Raw genomic sequence first — 18,813 nt, forward strand, 5'->3', positions numbered from 1 at the left:
ATTAAACATAGTTCATCTCCTCAAAAACATATCAATAACGATGTTCAAATCATTCGTCATTTTTAACTTATGTTCAAGAAATCAATTAACATGCTTACACATAGCCACCTCATTGAAATTTTTAAATCTAAATAAATAATAAGATTTATTTTATTTGTTTTTTTTAATTTCAAGCAAGATTACTATGAGAAAACAACTCTGAGATATAAAATAATTAATAATCATTTGATATTTGTTAGTGGTGGTAAAAAATGTTTATTATTTCTTGTCGATCAATGAATTTTTATATTACACATATCATTTAAAATAACAATTGGCTAACTATACTATACTGGTATATATATATATATATAAATTTACTGCTGTAATTACAGTATTTTGTGTACCCCTACCCCCTCACCTGCACAAAAAATCCTTCCTCCTTCCCAATTATGATTTTTGGGCTTTACATTTTCGTAAAAATAACTTTTAGTAATTACTTTCTCATAGAATCAACGTTGCTTCAATAACTTGCAGAATATTACAATATGTATGATCTATTACATGTTTTAATGCAGGGCCACGATGAAAACTAGCTATATGCTTATTAAGTTATCTTGGATAAATAAAGATTATTCTTATCATTATAGTATTTGCAATGTATTTTAATTTATTAATTGTAGATAGATCATCGGATCATTATAATTACTGGATTTTTTGGACAGATGAACGTTAGGTTCTGTTTGATTGTTCATGCGCAATACGATTATATAGAATATTCACGATGAAAGCAGTAAACACTCAAAAAGATAGTGTACTAGTATATTTTATGATATAGTCTAAACTGCAAACTAACTTGATCCTATTTATATTGCTAGAGTAATCTTCCATAACATTAAATGTAAAATAGAGACACACGGCAACCTACAGTGTAAGCTATGACCATGTGGAATAGAACCATTTGAACAAGATCTTCGACTTTTCGTATGACGTAGCTATCTATTCCTTGCGTTAAAACAAGTTAAAAATTACGCGGTTTCAAGCCAAATATGCACCGATTGTGAACTCTTAGCTCAAAAGTCAGACAAAAATCGTTGACTTCAGAGAGCCTTGGCTGAGTGGCTTACAATGGAATAGACAGGCCTACGTCATATTGCTGTTTGACACACTACCTAAAGATCAATCTCTTGTTAAAATTGTTCTAAGATAAGTTCAGAAACAAGATATTTCACATTCATTTATTTTCAAAGCACCATAACTAATACATTGACATTCTTCGAATATTATGAACGATTCATAACTTCCAAGGTTACAAAGCATTAATTCGGAAACAAGGTTATGTCAAATATAATTCTAAATTTTTGCCAAAATCATAACTACAGATTTGAAAACAAATTTAAGGCCACTTTCATGTGTTTCACTTAAGTGCGGATCAAGGTTACAAAGCATTAATTCGGAAACAAGGCTATGTCAACTATAATTCTAAATTTTTGCTAAAATCATAACTGCAGATTTAAAAACAAATTCAAGGCCACTTTCATGTGTTTCACTTAAGTGCGAATCAAGATGATCTAGTTCTAAGTAAAAATGAATTTTATTCATTTACTTCTATACTTTTTCGATTTATGTGAGTAGGGCACAGATGTCAGATTTTAAGGTTTACTTTGTACCAGGTAATGAGTAGGTGTTAATGGGAATTTAAAATAAATGTCCTTTTCATTCAAATGATAATCCGTATAAAAGTGCTGCACAAAAAATACACGATCAATACCGAACAAAATGGTATTTTACCATCTCAAAGTCATCAGTAGTAGTTATAGCAACATGCATGTAGTACAATTCTTTATACAGAAGGACAGTCACCATATATATATATATTAGCATTCAATGGACTTTAAACTCGTTACCTATACACAAGTATATCAGTATAGGTATTTTTATATTATGAGCATCATATCAAGTTCTATTTTGAAGCGTATTGGCAGGAATAGCAAATTAAAAGTCCTATTCTCATTATTGTTTTTCTTCTCTGAAAATTTTCTTAACACCTTTTTCTTTTTCCGGAACAGATGTTCCCACGATCATCTCCTCATTATCTCGGCGTTCTTCTGTTTTTATTTGCTTTCTTCTCTGTAAGTAGATTAATATATCAGTACTCAATATATATAGTACATTACCGAAATAAAAAAAAAAACATTCATCTTTCCACTGAAATTATTTTAATTTCAAAATGAACAGCTATATACATAAAACGCCACACAAATTACATACAATTAGTACAATTAGGAAACGTATTAGATTTATTGGAATTTTACTTGATTTACTTGTTACTTAATATTTAAACAAATGTAATTTAATACGTGTTACCTTTGGTATTGTTGATCGACAAGAGAGTAAATGTTTCACTCTGAATGGAAGGTATGGAAAAAATTGTTCCGTAAAGCACAGAACATACCTGGCATCCACGTCTTCTTCCTTCGGAGCACCTAATGGGGAACCAATATATTTACTATATTTACGCCCATTGATTAAGGTTGCCAAGACATGGTAATGTTTACATACATTTACCATATGAATGGTAAAGAGCATAGCGACTACTTACCAACAATTTTGCTAGTAATCAACCCAACGACAAAGACAATAATAATGGCGATGAAATCGAACCACTGGAAAGACATGCCATAGATCTGATTGAAGCCTTCCCTGCAAGTCAGGCAGAAGTTATGTATTAACAAAAATAAATATTTGAAGATAAGTGGCATAATTTGTGCTCTAAAACCCCCGAAAATGATACATAGAACTTGTCAAAAGTTTACTTGCTAATATACAAAGTGTGACAAGTACCTAACCTTCCAATTTTAACCTTTATAATTGATTGTACACAAATCTGTACAATCGTTTGATTGCAGAGTTGTCAATTTTGACATGCGTATGGCATTTTGTAAATAGAGTACCTGGTGAGTAAAGTTATGATTTGAAAGGATACATGTAACATTTTTCGAATATCGACCATTTGGTATATCTTCGCACAATGTTGACAGAGATGGCAAGCGGGTTTGAAGTTACAATTTTCAAGATCGTGTTTTATATTATGCATTATTTATTTACAAAAGCCCTGTTAAATTAACAATAATAAATGAGGCAGAAAACAAATCATACTTCTAATAGTTCAAAGCATCAATGAAAAGATAAAGGCATGTTTGTTATATCGCTTATTTGAACAAAAGTGTACAATTACTACTGTGTCCTAACAAATCACAAAGACGTCTTGTTTTAATATGCAAGTTTCTTATAATCATCCTTGATTTAATTTCGTTTTAGACGAAGAAATCAACTTGCTAATAGAAGAAAACAGTTGTCTATGATGATGATAATCATTATCAATACTGTATTAATACTTTATATGTTTTAAATCAAAACATTTGAAGTTCAGTTTTCTCAAGGAATTTTCCTCTTAGTTCAAAACAAGCTCTAGTTTAAATTGAGTTTTAACCAGTCCCTCTGGCTTTGTTTTTTGCACTTTTTGATTCATTTAGGAAGTTGTTTGTTAGCATGTAATTTCAACACTTAAAATGTGTGATTATTCATTTTGTTTCTTTTTGTGTTAATTTTCTTCTTGTCATATGTTTACAATTAAATGTTTATTAATATAAAACATAGACGTGATCAGCTGGTATAGTTTGCACTCATGAGTAAATTCTACTGTCTTTAAATTGTGCATTAGGTAGATAAATGTTTGATTGTTTATTATAACCATTCACTCTTTTCTGCTTGTTGCTATGGAATAAAGAATAACATTTTTAATACATACAAATTTGCGTAAAATTAAAAGCAAAAATGAAAGAGTTGTACTTCGGTAATTTGAAAAATAAAATGTGGATCCCTCATTATGGCCTCTTTCTGATGCAAACAGATTAACGTATGAAGAAACTGTCCAATAACAGCGTTATCTCTATATTTCTTAGTCCATAAAAAAGTATTAATTAGTTTCCGGATAAATTTCATTCCAAGACGCCAATATTTTGAACCCACAAATTGGTTTCACTCCTACTTCTATAAAATGAACTTTAACTTCTTTTTACAAGGAATGGCTTTTTAGTTTAAATATTTGTTAAATTCTCTTTTCGTGTGTTCTGACGCATGCAAATTTTTGGGAGTTGATTTTAATCAACTCTCCAATGCAGTTACTCTGGCAAACCGAAAATGAAACAGTGTTGGGACCTAAGCACAAATCATCACCGCTAACAAGACTTAGTTCTTGAAAATAATTCGATGTTATGTATTCTGAAGCATTGTTTTTCAAGGAAACTAACCGATAAACACGTTGAAAAGGTCAGATTTTATATAATACGAACAACTAAGGTATTTTTATAGTCTCGTGTATTCCTACGCCAGAGTTTAAAGGGGCATGGTCACGATTTTGGTCAAAAATTATTTTTCCGATTTTAATATTTACAATGCTTCAGAAAGGCTTTTTTAATGGGCAGCCAAAATTTGAGTGTCATTTGTTGAGTTATAAGCGAGTTACATGTACAGAGCTTGAAATTCTTCGCTATGTAAACAAAGTGTTTGTTTACATTTTGAATGTTAAAGTAAAAATTTCATTTTCAAAATTAAAACGAATGTGTTATACGTTAGGAACTGTTTATCCATGCCTAAAATAAATAAAAAGAAAAACAAGGCACGAGCCTTGTTTACATGGCAAAGAATTGTGAGCCTATTAACTTGCTTATAACTCTACGAATCACTCTCAAATTTTAATTGATTATTAGAAATGCCTTACTGAAGTATTGTAAACAATAGAAATCGAAAAACAAAATTTGACCAAAATCGTGACAATGCCCCTTTAATATAGCCTCGTTCAACCAAACGCTCGACTGTCTCCGTAAATCTCCGACAAGCAGAGAGGCTCTCTTGCTTGTCGGAGATTAACGGAGACAGCCGAGCGCCTGGTTGAACGAGACTAGAGTTCGATATCAACAGTGCTTGGATCCATACAATTTTTAGAATTGCTTCGATTACTCATTCATAGTTTGAAATCTATCTTTAAATATTACACAACATGATTCATATGGGGTTTCTCGAAATTCTTGTCATAAAAAGTCTAAAATTCATATAATAAAAAAGTGCGTAATTCAAATGCAGACTAGAAACTAATTGCCATGCAAGATAAGTTGATTTTAAAATAAATGATAATCGATAAAATCAACTCCCGTCAGTACTTCAGTAATTTGATTTTTTTTCTGACGCATGCAAATTAAAGGGGGATTCCTATTTTTAAAACAATACGATTTTTTTCGAAAACATTATAAATTGCAATTACTCCTTTAAAAGAATATCCAAAGTAAGTAAGACAAATAGTTACAACTTGTTTGAACAAACCATTGGTTCTTATGCATACGCTTTTTATAGAAACGATTAAAGAAAATTAAAATTTTTAATAAAACGACAGAAAATTCATAATAATACCATGCAAACCTACAAAGATGCGGGGCTCGATGTAGGTGCAGCGGTTGTTGTATTGTAAGATACCAGAGTACTGTTCAAAAAACACATGTCTAGTGGAGCTGGCGCCAGTTTTTTCTCTACACTGGGGGGACTGAGAACAATATTACCGATTGCCATCCACAGATAGAACACCAAGGACACGATGCCTCCCAAAATAGCGCCCTAAAAAACGAAGGGGAAGTCTATCTTAATTTCTTTTTCTAAATGTATATCAACACGAAATTGTTGTGCATAATCAATTAAGCTGAATGATTCCCATACAATCAAAAGAGTTAAAGGTAAAAACAGTTTCACAAAACATGCTTGATAGAAGTTACATGAACACATGCATAAATATAGATAAAATACATTGTTCTTTTTGTTTGTACTACATGTATGTTCATTTATTTTCGCTTCTTTTTATCATACATATATTAAACGACTAGTTTACAATTTCGCACATTTAGCCATATTTTAAGTATGGAAAATATACCTTACCGCAGATGTGGCAGATGTACAGAAGATACTGTAGAGAAAGATCCCTGTATATGGACCGGTTGGTATTGTCATTACCATTTGGGCTAACTGTATTCAAGGAACAATGCACATAGAATAATAATGTTATCAAGAATTCGAATTTGGTAATGTCTGAATGAATTTTCAAGAATATTTCAAGTTGATATCGGAGGGACTTTTTAAATCTGAAACAGCTACTTTTAGGGGGGAGGGGATGTCTATTTATTTATTTTTTTCATCTTCAACACAACAAGAATTATTTCTCATGTTAATAAGGACAAAATTTAACCAAATTAAAATACTGTGTTTTTAAGTACTACTTTATAGTTATCGAATTGTGTCCATTACAAATATTCTACTTCGTCACTCTTAAAGATGACACCAATGTTAAGATGAATAGAGATGAACAGAAAAAAAGATATACGGGTAAATACTCTACCTTAAGTAAAGTACCCTTGATATTGGCAAGCAATAATGCCATTCCCGTTGTTAAAAATGAAATAACAAGAACTGAAACGAAACATCGACATTAAACGATAGTGGTTTTATATATTTTTAAAATTTATAAATGTATTGCACAATACGGTGCCCAAACAAAAAACAAACAAAAAACAAAAAATATCAATGAAATGGTACAAATTACTTGCAAAACCTGTACACGTACAGTGTTTGATGATAATACGATGTAACAACAACACATTAAGCAATCTCTTTAAGTTCTAATTAATTTCCAAAATGAAGTTAAAGGAATTTGCATGATTCTGCCTTGCTGTCAAAAGAGCAAGAATTATATAACTGTTTTTAAGTAAAACAGTAAGAACATAACAATAAAAACAATTTTTACCAGTCAATTTCGAAGCAATAGTTGATCTTTTCTCAGACAAATTTGGCCATTTCATCTTGATGATATCTTGAAGAGTCATTGAAGATATCACTGCATATCCACTTGACACTGTACTGTAAGTATACATAATGTATTGCTCAGGACAACGTTTTCTCCATTGATCATTAAAATAGGTTTTTAAGACTAGATTCTTAACAAATAACCCATAAGATCTATTTTTAAATGTATACATATCATTTATAGTCATAAACTTTATGATTTAATTTAAGAAAAAATCCATATGTTTTCAAATTTGAATATATTCCTATATATTCATATACTCAGCTCTTTGTCTCCAAGTAAAATATTAAGTCTATAATCCAGCCCTCTTAAATAAAGATCAAATTTTGAAAGAACAAGGGTTACTACAAATATTTATGTTATAGTTATTGTCAAGTTCTTGTCATGCCTATTTGGTTATACAATTTCTATGATATGATGCAAAAGATGGTGCATACATTAAACATAGTTAACAATTTTTTAAAAATGAGTTTAATTCATTGTCTTTAAGTTTCGAAATAAAATGTAATCAAAATAACAAACCAATAAAAGGAGTTCTTAACGCTTATTCTCCATTCATAGACTATTTTTACTAAAACAAACGTTAAGACAAGTAAGCAAGCTCTACGAGACCTCAAGGAAGCACAGAATAGTCCTGCAATAAAAAGTCCAGCCATTCCCGGTGTTTCGTGAAATATCTCGGTCACCAAGATAGGTATTATCTCATATGAAAAAGAAGAATGTACTTTGAAAAATAAATTTAAAAAAAAACTAATGAAACTGCGCAGTATATAATTCTCTGATCTGAAATATATCTCTGCAAAAAAGTTCCCATTTCATTATTTTCTAATTATATAAAATTAAAGCTATATAATTATAAACACACTCTCTATATATGCAACATACCTGGTTTGGATTCTTTATAAACTTTGATGCCAAAGGATCGCATTTTACTTTGACAAAATAGGCGTATGATACAAGACCCATACTTCCAGCCAAAAAGAAAGTGAGGCCCATTAATGGGGCAACAATATAAAACATTCTGTCAAAGAAATAAAATAAGAATAAAATATGGTTATTCAACGCGATTTATAACTTCTTTTTAAATACATTTATGTCATTTTCGGCTCAACTTAACATGTTTTTCTCTGTATCCATCTTTACCTAAAATCTACCATACGCTTATGTTATAAATGTTTATTTGTTTAATAAGAAAATATAGCATTACTTGTATGCATCTTTTATTGTAGGCATACATCCAATCCTCTGAACGGAGGACTGAGAGAGGGGGAAGTAGAAGAGTTTGGCAGTGTTCCCGATCATGACGTTCCACATTGTGTATCGAAGGGTGGGATCTAAACTAAAACTGTAATCAAAAAAGACTATTACAAGCAGGAGTTTCTGAAACAAAATGTAAAGAAACGAAATAAAATTGTTATGATATAAAGTAAAACAAAAGTGTAAAAGGGGACATGTGTCAACAATATACATGTACATACATGTAATTATGTATTATTTATTCAAATTAACGTATGATTATATGCAATAGCATCAGACAGATACGATTCAATTAAATAGTTTACAATAAAAACATTAATTACAAATATGAATTAATCACAAGAGAAATAAATTAGTTTCTTAGAATTGTTACTTCCAAAAATCGAGTCTCTTTCCTTCTGAGTTTATACGAATGACCTCAGATCCGCCTCCTACTTTCATCGATCCCTGTCAGAATAAAATATTGTACATAAAAACTAGGTTTTTATTCATAGCTCGATTTAAAGACTATAAAACCCATTTCAAACCATACATTTAGCTTTACAAATAAAACACAAAATGTTTTACAAGAGTAATTCATCAAACCTTTAAGAAAATCAAATGATATTATAATCATGGCATATACATTTCATAACTTTTGTTTTCAATTTAAGGAGGCTGGATGGTCAAACATTAGCCATCAAATCTACCTAAAATTTTAAGATATGATTTGTTTAGCTATTGCCGTATATTTACCTTTTAAAATTTGGGTACATGTATTTTCCTATACTTTTATTATACTTTTATATAGAGCTCTTTTTCATTAAAAGGAGATCAATAGTCTAAAATGACCACGACCATCAAGCCCTCATGATGATTTTTTTATATATATAAAGACACAGAACAACGATGTATTTCTCAATAAACCTATATGTTATCTCAAAACCTGCTTTAACGTTAAGAGATAACATTAACTTTAAATATTTTCATTTGTGTTTACAGGCCGAGATTGCGTTTCAAACTCAACCATTCTTTGTAACCTGTCAATACAACAAAACAGACAAAACCTTATTAATATATTGTTTGCTTAGACTTACTTATAATTTGTCACACCCAAACACACTATAAAGTGTTCCTACTGTACCTTTATAAGTATCGCCAGTACTGATGTTAGCATGATGCTGTACTGTATAACATCGGTCCATATCACGGCTTTTATTCCTCCCTGCAAAAGAGAAATAGGAGTAAACATTTGATATGATAATGATTAAAAATTAAAACAACAAAATTTCCAGTCATGTTCTTATCACTGCCTGTTCAATTGCAAAAATTAGTCACAAAAAATTATACCAGCCAGTTTGCCTAAGTTATGGCAAAATAAAGTGGGGGGTATTATTAAGCAAGCATTCTGAGATTGTGTACATTCTAATTTGTTCAAACTGTGATCCCTGAAATTTATAAAAAACGGCCCTTGAACAGGTTTAAAGTTCAATATGAAGTATATAGGAGATTGAATGATTAAAACATCTTTATTTCCAGATATACAATACTACATTTTTTTTATATTTATAAACAATCATGCTTTCTTTGAGGCCTATGATGATAAGACTTGTGTGTTGATGCATGTTAGAACTTATGATATTCCAACTACATATAAGCTTTTAGAATGAAATATTTTAGACGAGTTTCGTATTTGAAATTTTCAAATGAGATACACGAATTGTTGTGCAGGTGAGCGATGTGTCCAGCGGGCCTCTTGTTTGAGTCTATAGATTTTATTACTAACCAATTTTTGAAATAGGTCATATTCAAAATACTTATATTCAAATTACAACGGATAACATTGGTACATTCATAATGTTTGACTTTAAAATGATTATATATTTTACTAATATTCGAACTCTTTTTTTCACAAGATTTCAAATAAAGAAATACCCTGACAAAATATATATATGATATATCATAATCTCGGTTTTGAAATAAATAAAAACAATTAATATCATTTTATATAGTTTACAGATTAAATTTTAAATTCATATATAAAAAGTATACAGTGTAATATCCTTATTTTACTAGTTTAAAAATAACACAATTTCCCATTTAAATGTGAGTTTAATAAATAATTGGGTAAACTGCACATATTAATATTTTTAAAAACCAAAGTGTTTTACATATTTTATTGAAATATTTACGCATTTAAATTTTAAATTATACAAATTGAAGTGTACAACTTATATATGAAAGCGGGTTTTTACTGGTTAAACTTGACTCATACACATTTTACATGTAGAGTAAATCGTACATTCTCTAGTGAACATATTTCAAAATAAAGTATAAAAGTAATACAGATACAGACAAAGTGTGATTAAATGTACTCACAACTGCGGTGTAGATCATACTACAGATTGACACAATCACCACACACAGCCAAACCGGCACTCCCAAAACTGAAATTTAGTTTTTGAAAAATTCAACCAAAACATGTTTTTCTTATCTATACAGACATTCAAAAAGTTACGTCGGGAATACAACACAGTCATTCAAAGTGTAGAAATAACATCTATTTATAAAAATATTCAAACTTCAATTTTGTATCAATGGGTAAAACGTAAAAATAGTACAAAAAGTACTGATGACCAAAACCATTCGATTTTAGAAGATATGCTTTAAGCGTGCTTGGAATGTATATTACTACATCAAACTTAATGGGTTGAGGACAAGAACAGTCCATTGGATGGTACGAGGTGCGCTATTTGACACAACGGGCGAATTGAGGCTTATAACTTATAAGAAAACTGGTGCAAGACAATGAGAGAGATTTACTAGGATTGGTTTTACAAAAAATGATAACATTAACTTTAAATACAATATGAATAGCAATAATCAATGACTATTAGATACAATGGTATTATTATATACATACTTGATTCTATAGCTGTAGATACGCCGTATGTAACTATGCCGAGATAAATGAACTGAAATGTAAAGGATAAGCTTCACAAGTTTAAAAGCTAAAGAAAGCTATGTTTTCGTCTCTTCTTTAAAATGCTACCAACAGAAACATTTGATTTTGAATTAATTTACCGGTAAGATAATCATGGGGAAATCAAAATACAAGATGCAGACAAAATTTTATTATTAACATAGTGAAAAACTCTACAAACAATGACAAAGGCTCCGGCAAGAATCCGGAATTTTAAGATGTCGGCTGAGGGATATATACTTTGGAAACTTAAGATTCAGCATTGTATTTGCTTATAAATAGTTTTTAAGATGTAACACGAATAGGCGACTTAAGACCTGGACAAAAACTTTAAATAAAGAATACTCACCCAAAATATGAAGGAAAGAACAGTTGTAAGAAAGCGGACGCGGTTGTTTTTGTACCTCAGGTTAAAATACTAGAACATAACAGAAATTAAATTAATGACTTTTTCAATAATTTATCAACACTTTGTTATTTTAAACAAGTAGTAATTTCCATTACTTAACTTCAAGGTATAATAATACAAATTGAGTTTACTTTATTAGAAGCCTAGATATCTTACTTCATTGACGCTGGTTATTCTAATTGGGTGGACAATAGGAATAACTATCCTAGCACATAACCAGTAAGCAAACCAGAATCCAAATCCAGATATAGTTGCCAGGAAACCATAGAGGTAGGTCTCTGCCGGTACCCCAAGGATCAAAATAGACGACTGTGACGTCACCATCAAGGAAAACATAACTGGTAAAAAATTTAAATTTCGGTTTCCAAGGTGATATTCTGCTGTAGTAGCTTGCCGTCCTCCAGAGCATGCGTAGTAAAGTCCTATGCTCAGAGATATGCATAGAGCAAGAGCAGAGACTACGTAATCTGCCACCCCAAACGTTGCTTCCTTCAACATTTTCTCTTCAATTGCTCTTTTACTTTCCTACAAGAAGATGCTGAGGACTCTTATTCAAGATTTCTAGTTGTTGTCTATGTCATACTATCAAAACAAGTTTTAAAATGCTGAAGACTCTTATTCAAGATTTCTAGTTGTTGTCTATGTCATACTATCAAAACAAGTTTTATAAAAAAAAAATATATATATGATGTTTTAACACTTACTACATATGTAGGTGTGCAACAGTGTAAGAAAATATTCTAATCAAGCTATCTAACTACGTGCATGGTATCCATCTGGGGTTTTCTTTTTATCATTATCCAAAGGAATCCATATAGTTGCATAAAATAAAAATATTCGCTATCAATAGCATACAGAGATTTAAGACGTTTAAAAGCATGTAGGCGAATGATATAAGAAAAATGACGTAACAATGCACTGGCGAGAAATGGTACTCGGCGAGAACTGGTCGCACGCCAGTATGCTCTTTTGAAACATCTAATCTACAAATTAATTTTGATATGTATTACACTATTTTTTATTAAACAAACATAAAAGTTGAAAGCTCTGTTTTAAAGCATGTACATGTATCATGAACCGTTTCCTTTAAACAAGTTTTTTACTGTTCTTAGCTTATGGTCGAGGAATTCTATATAGATTCTTTACATAGAATTCTGGCTTTTAAAATTCTTTTACAGGTTGCCTTACTTATATCTTTAGATTGAATCTGCTTTACAGCATATGCTTCGCATTTCAGAAGCTTTGGTTTATCCACGTTTTAAACTAGTATAGTTTCCAAAGGTTTCCATGAAATTCAAGGGATATTTTTGATAATATGAAGAAAAAGGGTCTGGCCCCTAAAATAATGAGCCAGAAGACTCGTAAAGTATATTACAAATTACTTTAAAAAACGATAAATATTTTGCAATGCATTATAGAAACAAAGTTGTTTATTGTAACATTAACTATCTAGAAAATACATTGCTACGCCTATTTCTGAATTTCCGTATTTTAATATTGAAAAACACTTTGTTGAGCATTGTGAAAGATAGTGATGATCCTATACATTATCTATAAGTTGGGGGATATGCATTTTTATTGGAATTGCAATGTATTGTTCAAACAAAATCGATCGAAAGACCTACTCGTTACTCGTAACGAGATTGTACCTAGTTATGATTTATTTTTGTAAGATAGTCATTTTACTAAATTATATATCTATGGCATGTCAAACGTTGCAATATTCGTTCTTTTCCATTTGTGTTGTATGGTTTTCATTTGTATTCTATTATTTTCCATTTGTATTATATAATTTTTTATTTGTATTATTTTTATTTGTATTCTATAATTTCCCATTTGTATTGTATAATTTTCTATTTGTATTGAATAATTTTCAATTTGTATTTGTATTGTATAATATTCAATTTGTATTGTATAATTTTCCATTTTTATTCTATAATTTTCATATAATTTTTCATTTGTATTCTATAATTTTCCATTTGTATTTAATAATTTTCATTTTGTATTCTATAATTTTCAATTTGTTTTGTATAAATTTTCCATTTCTATTGTATAATTTTCCATTTGTATTGTTGAATTTTCATTTGTATTCTATAAGTTTCCTTTTGTATTGTATAATTATCTATTTGTATTCTATAATTTTCAATTTGTATTTTCAATTTGTATTCTATAATTTTGCATTTGTATTCCATAATTTTCCATTTGTATTCTATAATTTTCGTATGTATTCTATAATTTTTCATTTGCATTGTATAAATTTAATTTGTATTTGATAATTTTTTTCATTTGAATTATATAATTTTCCATTTGTATTCTATAATTTTCCATTTGTATTGTATATTTTTGAATTGTGTTGTATAATTTTCCATTTGTATTCTATAATTATACATCACAAATGAAAGATTATACAATACAAATTGAAAATTGTAGAAAGTAAATGAAAACTAGATACGATCTCGTTACGAGTAACGAGTAGGTCTTCCTTGCGATCTCTGTTATAAATCATACCATGAATAATCGATACAATTTCAGAATTACCCCCCCCCCCCACACACACACACCCCAGCCCCTTTTTCTTGATTTCTTTGAAAAGGTCTTAAGAATACTAACATTTTTTGTTCTTACACCCATCTAAAATTGTTGATCATTTTTGAGATACAAATGATTGAATATTTTAGAAGCCAGCCCTTTAGATCCTTAATGGGGACAAAAATTCGTGTTTTGATAATTGGAATCGATTTCAATCATAAATTCAAACAGTTTCTCCTCTATGATGTCCAACAAAATGTTTCTACTTCTCTAGATAGATCGGGTCAAAGTTTAAGTACTTTGGCCCCTAAAAATCCCTAATTACGCAATAAATGGGCGTAGCAACGATTTTTTCTAATAGATATTGGTACGATTAACAACTTTGCTTCTATAATGCATTACAAAATCTTTATCGTATTTAAGCTATTTGTATTATATTTTACAAGTGTCTTGGCCCCTAAAAAAAGGGGCCAGCCCCTTTTTGTTGAATTTGTTGAAAAGAACTTTTTATTATCTACCACTTTTGTTACATGTATATATATGTTAACAAAATATTAACTGATAAAAAGATACAGATCAAAGCGTATGAAAATTTTGATTCAAAATTCGTATACAATTTTCGAGCCCAGGCGAGCTCCTAAACTTTGCGCCACTGGCATAAAAAAACTGCATTGTGCACAACTTCAATCTATGGTCTACCTATCCTGAAAATTTTATATTCATATCTCTGATAGTCTATGAGTTTATGTCTGCACAAAATTGGTCGTAAAAATTTACAAAATCGGCCGTAAATCGGAACCGGAAGTGACGATTTCAAAATTTCAAAAAACTTCTAGAATTATGACCTCTGGCAATCATCTGTGAAAAAATGGTCGAAATCGGCCGAATAGTTTTCGAGATATCGCGTGCACAAAATTTGGGGAAAAAAATAATAATAATAAGAAACAGTACGAAAACTATAAGGTCTTCCGTTGGAAACGGAAGACCTTAATTATAGAATAAAAATTGAAATTTATACAAATTGAAAATAATAAAATACACACGAAAATTATACAATACAAGTGGAAAATTATAGAAATTAGAATACAAATAAAAAATTATACAATACAAATGAAATTCAAACAAAGAAAATTATACCATACAAATTGAAAATTATACAATACAAATAGAAAATTATACAATCCAAATAGAAAATAATACATACAAATGAAATTTATACAATGCAAATGGAAAATTATAGAATACAAATGGAAAATTATACAATGCAAATGAATATTTATACAATACAAATGGAAAAATCGAATATTGCAACATTTGACATGCCATATAAATCGGGATGTTATATGTAGCTTTAGCAGCAGCAAATTATAGCTTTATATTTTTGTTGAATGTAGATTCAGCGTTTTATAATGTAATTTTCTCCCAGGTACGAGTCTATTCTAATCCATACTACAATTTCTACACCTAATGTGAGGTAAACATATAGTGTTAATACATTTGATACTATTATGCATGTGTTTTTATATGAATGCATGTAAACGAGGTTTGACATGATAACATGCAGTGCAATCGGTATGAGATTAGTATTATCAATGAGTAATTGTGTGTGAAGTAATAAGCATATCATATGGATAGACACAAATATATTTTCAAGTCTTTATAAACGGGATAAACTCTGTTAATTTTCTTTATTAATATTGATCATGTAAAGTTTCTTTCGAAAATATCCGTATTTTGAAGGATTTTTTAATACTATCGTCATTTGCAAACAAAACTGAAATAATTTACTTTGGCATCAATATAAAGTTATCTATATAAAATAGACGCCCAATACCATTTACTTTTATAGTAAAGTATCAAATACTTAAGTTTAAGTATACATGTATGACGTTTTGGTAAAATTGGAGTCAGCCGTATTGTATTAAAAAAACATCTTAGTAAACTTGCACATTAAAGCAATACACTGTAATCATAATTTCCACCCATTCTACAAGAAGTTACATATTGTTTCCCCAAAAATATACATTATATATCAATATTTATATACAACACATGTTTGAAAATTCCAAGAACACTTCTCTTCAAAATAGAACACAGTTAGTACATACACTCTATTCTAAACATACATTTCATGATTCAACTCATTAACATCCAAACAATTTAATTGAAGAATCTTAAGAACATTCCTATGTGTATGTCTACCACAACAAATTAAATGCAAATTGTCGAACTTGAATAATCATAATATAATATATTCAAAACCTTTATGACTAAAGAGGAATCCCCTTCTTCAAGCATCACGATAAGATTGTCGCTGGGATATTAAAACCATTATATTTTGCATATTATCATAAGAATATTTACATCTATCGAACATTTTCTCCTCTATTTCTTAAAGCGATTGCGATTCATAGCTTTGTAAACACTAACAGAGCAGAAATCTACACGATCCCGTTCTAACTAGTTTATCGATCGGTCAGTCGAAACCTTCAGCAACCTAATAAAACTGCACGAAACAATCATGAAGATGTAAAACTCGAATTCCAATATCTTTTCAATCAATTCATTAATTGTTATGAAAAAGATGTACATATAAAGAATAAAGTGCTTTCTTTGATGACTCGTGTGGGTTATGAAAGTAGCGATCATTGCATAAAAAATTACATAACCTTGTTACGCGGAGTATATATGCTTTATGCAACGGATACTATCATATCCACCATAAGTCACCAACGAATTCGTTTAAAGGTTGGGATCGAGATTCGAATTTGTTATTGCAGCAAAAAATAAAAAACCGCGAAATAGATTAGTTCACGTGCAATTGTATCCATAAAAGTTTTCTTTCATTTTACTAGTAAATATTTAAATTGACATTTTCACTGAGCTGATGAATACTTATAAACACAAGAACAGACATTACTGGCGGGTTTGCAAATGCATTGCCCTGTTAAGAGTCATCGTGCTGTACGTTTCTTCACATCGTCGGCGATGTACAGCAACTTGATTTTTAAAAGATGATTAATAATTTGATAATGAGACTAAGCTTTGATCAAGAAATCAGCTCTTGAAATGTAGGACTGAAATTTAATGGGATAACAAACTGCAAGAGTGTTTGTAACTTACCTGTGTAACGTAAACTGTTGTTGAGTCGAGACAGTCCACAGTGACCTAGTTTGCAATTAAACGAGCCCGAACCTTAAGTAGGTCATTGAGCGGTGAATGACATGCCCAGGTTTCAGACGATTCACAATGCATGCTCTTTATATTTACATAACCATTATTACTTATACTTACACGTAAACTTATACTGACTGTTCCCCGGAGGACGAATTTACGTAATTACTTCACACTTTGATGATTCTTAACCGCGGGAAGCGAAGTCATTTGTGCAAATGCTGCAGAAAAGCCACGTAGTTACTCAACTAAAACAAATTTCTATGAGAAATTTTACTGATTTGCATATCTATTGTACCCAGCTGAATAGGTTCAAATGCATTCTTTATGTATTCAAGTACCGGACGTGAACTAAACCATTGCCAAAAAACTAATAATCAGTAATTATACATGTGGTTATATACATATGTACTAGCATTTCATATCAATTTAGAACAAGGTTATTTGTAAAATTATAGCACTTAATTTTAGATATAAGATATATTGCATGAGTTTCTGAAGACTTTGAAGTCAACATGTTAATATCTCATCATTATATCTGTTAAAGGAAAACGTATCAAATTCAAATATTGTACCAAAATGAAGTTTATATAAGGATATCAGAATTTCTAGTCATCATGAACATTGTTTAAACGAATATAGGATATATCAAAATTAAAATAGGTTTTAATAACCATTTGCCTGCGTACAACAAGTTTAATGAAAATGAATTTTAAAATTTATTCCTCCAAATATTTGTTTTATTCAAGAAATTAACTCAACGTTTTTCATTGATGATTTAAAAAATAGTGACAGAAAAACGATTTCTTAATAGAATAAAAACTCATGATTATGACCTCCCTAGCGCATAAGAGCAGGAAATCGATTCAGCCAAGGTTATAAGTTGCATCATATGATTTTTTAACTTACAAAAACATATGTCACGGTAGGGAACTTGACAGTACCGTTTACAAGAATGCTACCTCCTAAATACGTAAGGAGTTTGTAACAGATTCTGGAGCCAGCCGTCGGCTTTTACATCGACTCAAGACGTCTGTGCATGCTTTTGGATCCTGGCTTGAGTTTTCTTCCTTTAATACCATTAATACAGATAGACCTTTATTTGCTATTTGCAATTGGAAACTTCCATCAACATTCCCGAAATAGAGGTTCCAAATATGTTGTCAAACTATGGATGTCTTCTAACCATTCCTCATTTATTTAGTATTTGGCCTCGTATCTGGCGATCTGGCAATTGCATTTTTTCAGAATGCTTAGGAATAGTTGCCCTCGAAGACGCATTCAGTGATTTAATACTTTAAAATTTCACCAGGTGTCGAATTTAGCGTCTTTGTCCAGGTGATCATTAGCTCTCCTTCCTGGTTTCAAGATTTCTCTCCGATATCTCATTCAATTACAATGGACGCAGTCGGTTAGTTCTATACGTTCGTTTCCTGAGGGACACAGCAACATGGTACATCAGGTAATTTATTTTATAATTAGTATGTTTGTACTTTATCCCGAGAAATATGTGCAATTTTCATATATGCCATGTAGCAACCATGTTTTCTACTTTAGCAGTTGTTTTCTGTCATTTGCTATAATGCATTGTACATA

At 30.3% G+C, this 18,813-nt stretch overlaps 1 protein-coding gene across 2 annotated transcripts; it reads right to left on the minus strand.

Moving 5' to 3' along the window:
- Positions 1-1,118: 1,118 nt before the first annotated feature.
- Positions 1,119-17,240, minus strand: LOC128163021 (sodium-coupled monocarboxylate transporter 1-like). Of its 2 annotated transcripts, XM_052826480.1 has the most exons (17): positions 17,167-17,238; positions 11,671-12,039; positions 11,455-11,523; positions 11,046-11,097; positions 10,502-10,569; positions 9,267-9,347; positions 8,517-8,590; positions 8,094-8,231; positions 7,772-7,907; positions 7,499-7,587; positions 6,827-6,939; positions 6,422-6,492; positions 5,965-6,051; positions 5,462-5,649; positions 2,582-2,682; positions 2,347-2,465; positions 1,119-2,109 (listed from the first exon to the last, which is right to left on the minus strand). In XM_052826480.1, the coding sequence occupies exons 2-17, from the start codon at positions 12,010-12,012 to the stop codon at positions 1,993-1,995; spliced, it is 1,845 nt and encodes a 614-aa protein (XP_052682440.1). In that variant the 5' UTR covers positions 12,013-12,039; positions 17,167-17,238; the 3' UTR covers positions 1,119-1,992. The 2 variants fall into 2 exon arrangements, 1 of the variants encoding a protein (XP_052682440.1); XR_008240754.1 differs by lacking the exon at positions 1,119-2,109 and having other exon boundaries at positions 2,448-2,465; positions 5,458-5,649; positions 17,167-17,240.
- Positions 17,241-18,813: the final 1,573 nt, after the last annotated feature.

The sequence above is a fragment of the Crassostrea angulata genome, chromosome 9 (genome assembly GCF_025612915.1).
Source record: "Crassostrea angulata isolate pt1a10 chromosome 9, ASM2561291v2, whole genome shotgun sequence".
Classification (NCBI taxonomy): Eukaryota; Metazoa; Mollusca; class Bivalvia; order Ostreida; family Ostreidae; genus Magallana; species Magallana angulata.

Excerpts from the sequence above, each read along its gene's own strand:
- LOC128163021 (XM_052826480.1), bottom strand. The coding sequence starts at position 12,012 with ATGTTGAAGGAAGCAACGTTTGGGGTGGCAGATTACGTAGTCTCTGCT. Across the intron at positions 6,493-6,826 it reads TATTGCTTCGAAATTGACTG|TTCTTGTTATTTCATTTTTA; the intron begins GTAAAAATTGTT and ends GTTTCGTTTCAG. Across the intron at positions 2,110-2,346 it reads GTCGATCAACAATACCAAAG|AGAAGAAAGCAAATAAAAAC; the intron begins GTAACACGTATT and ends ATCTACTTACAG.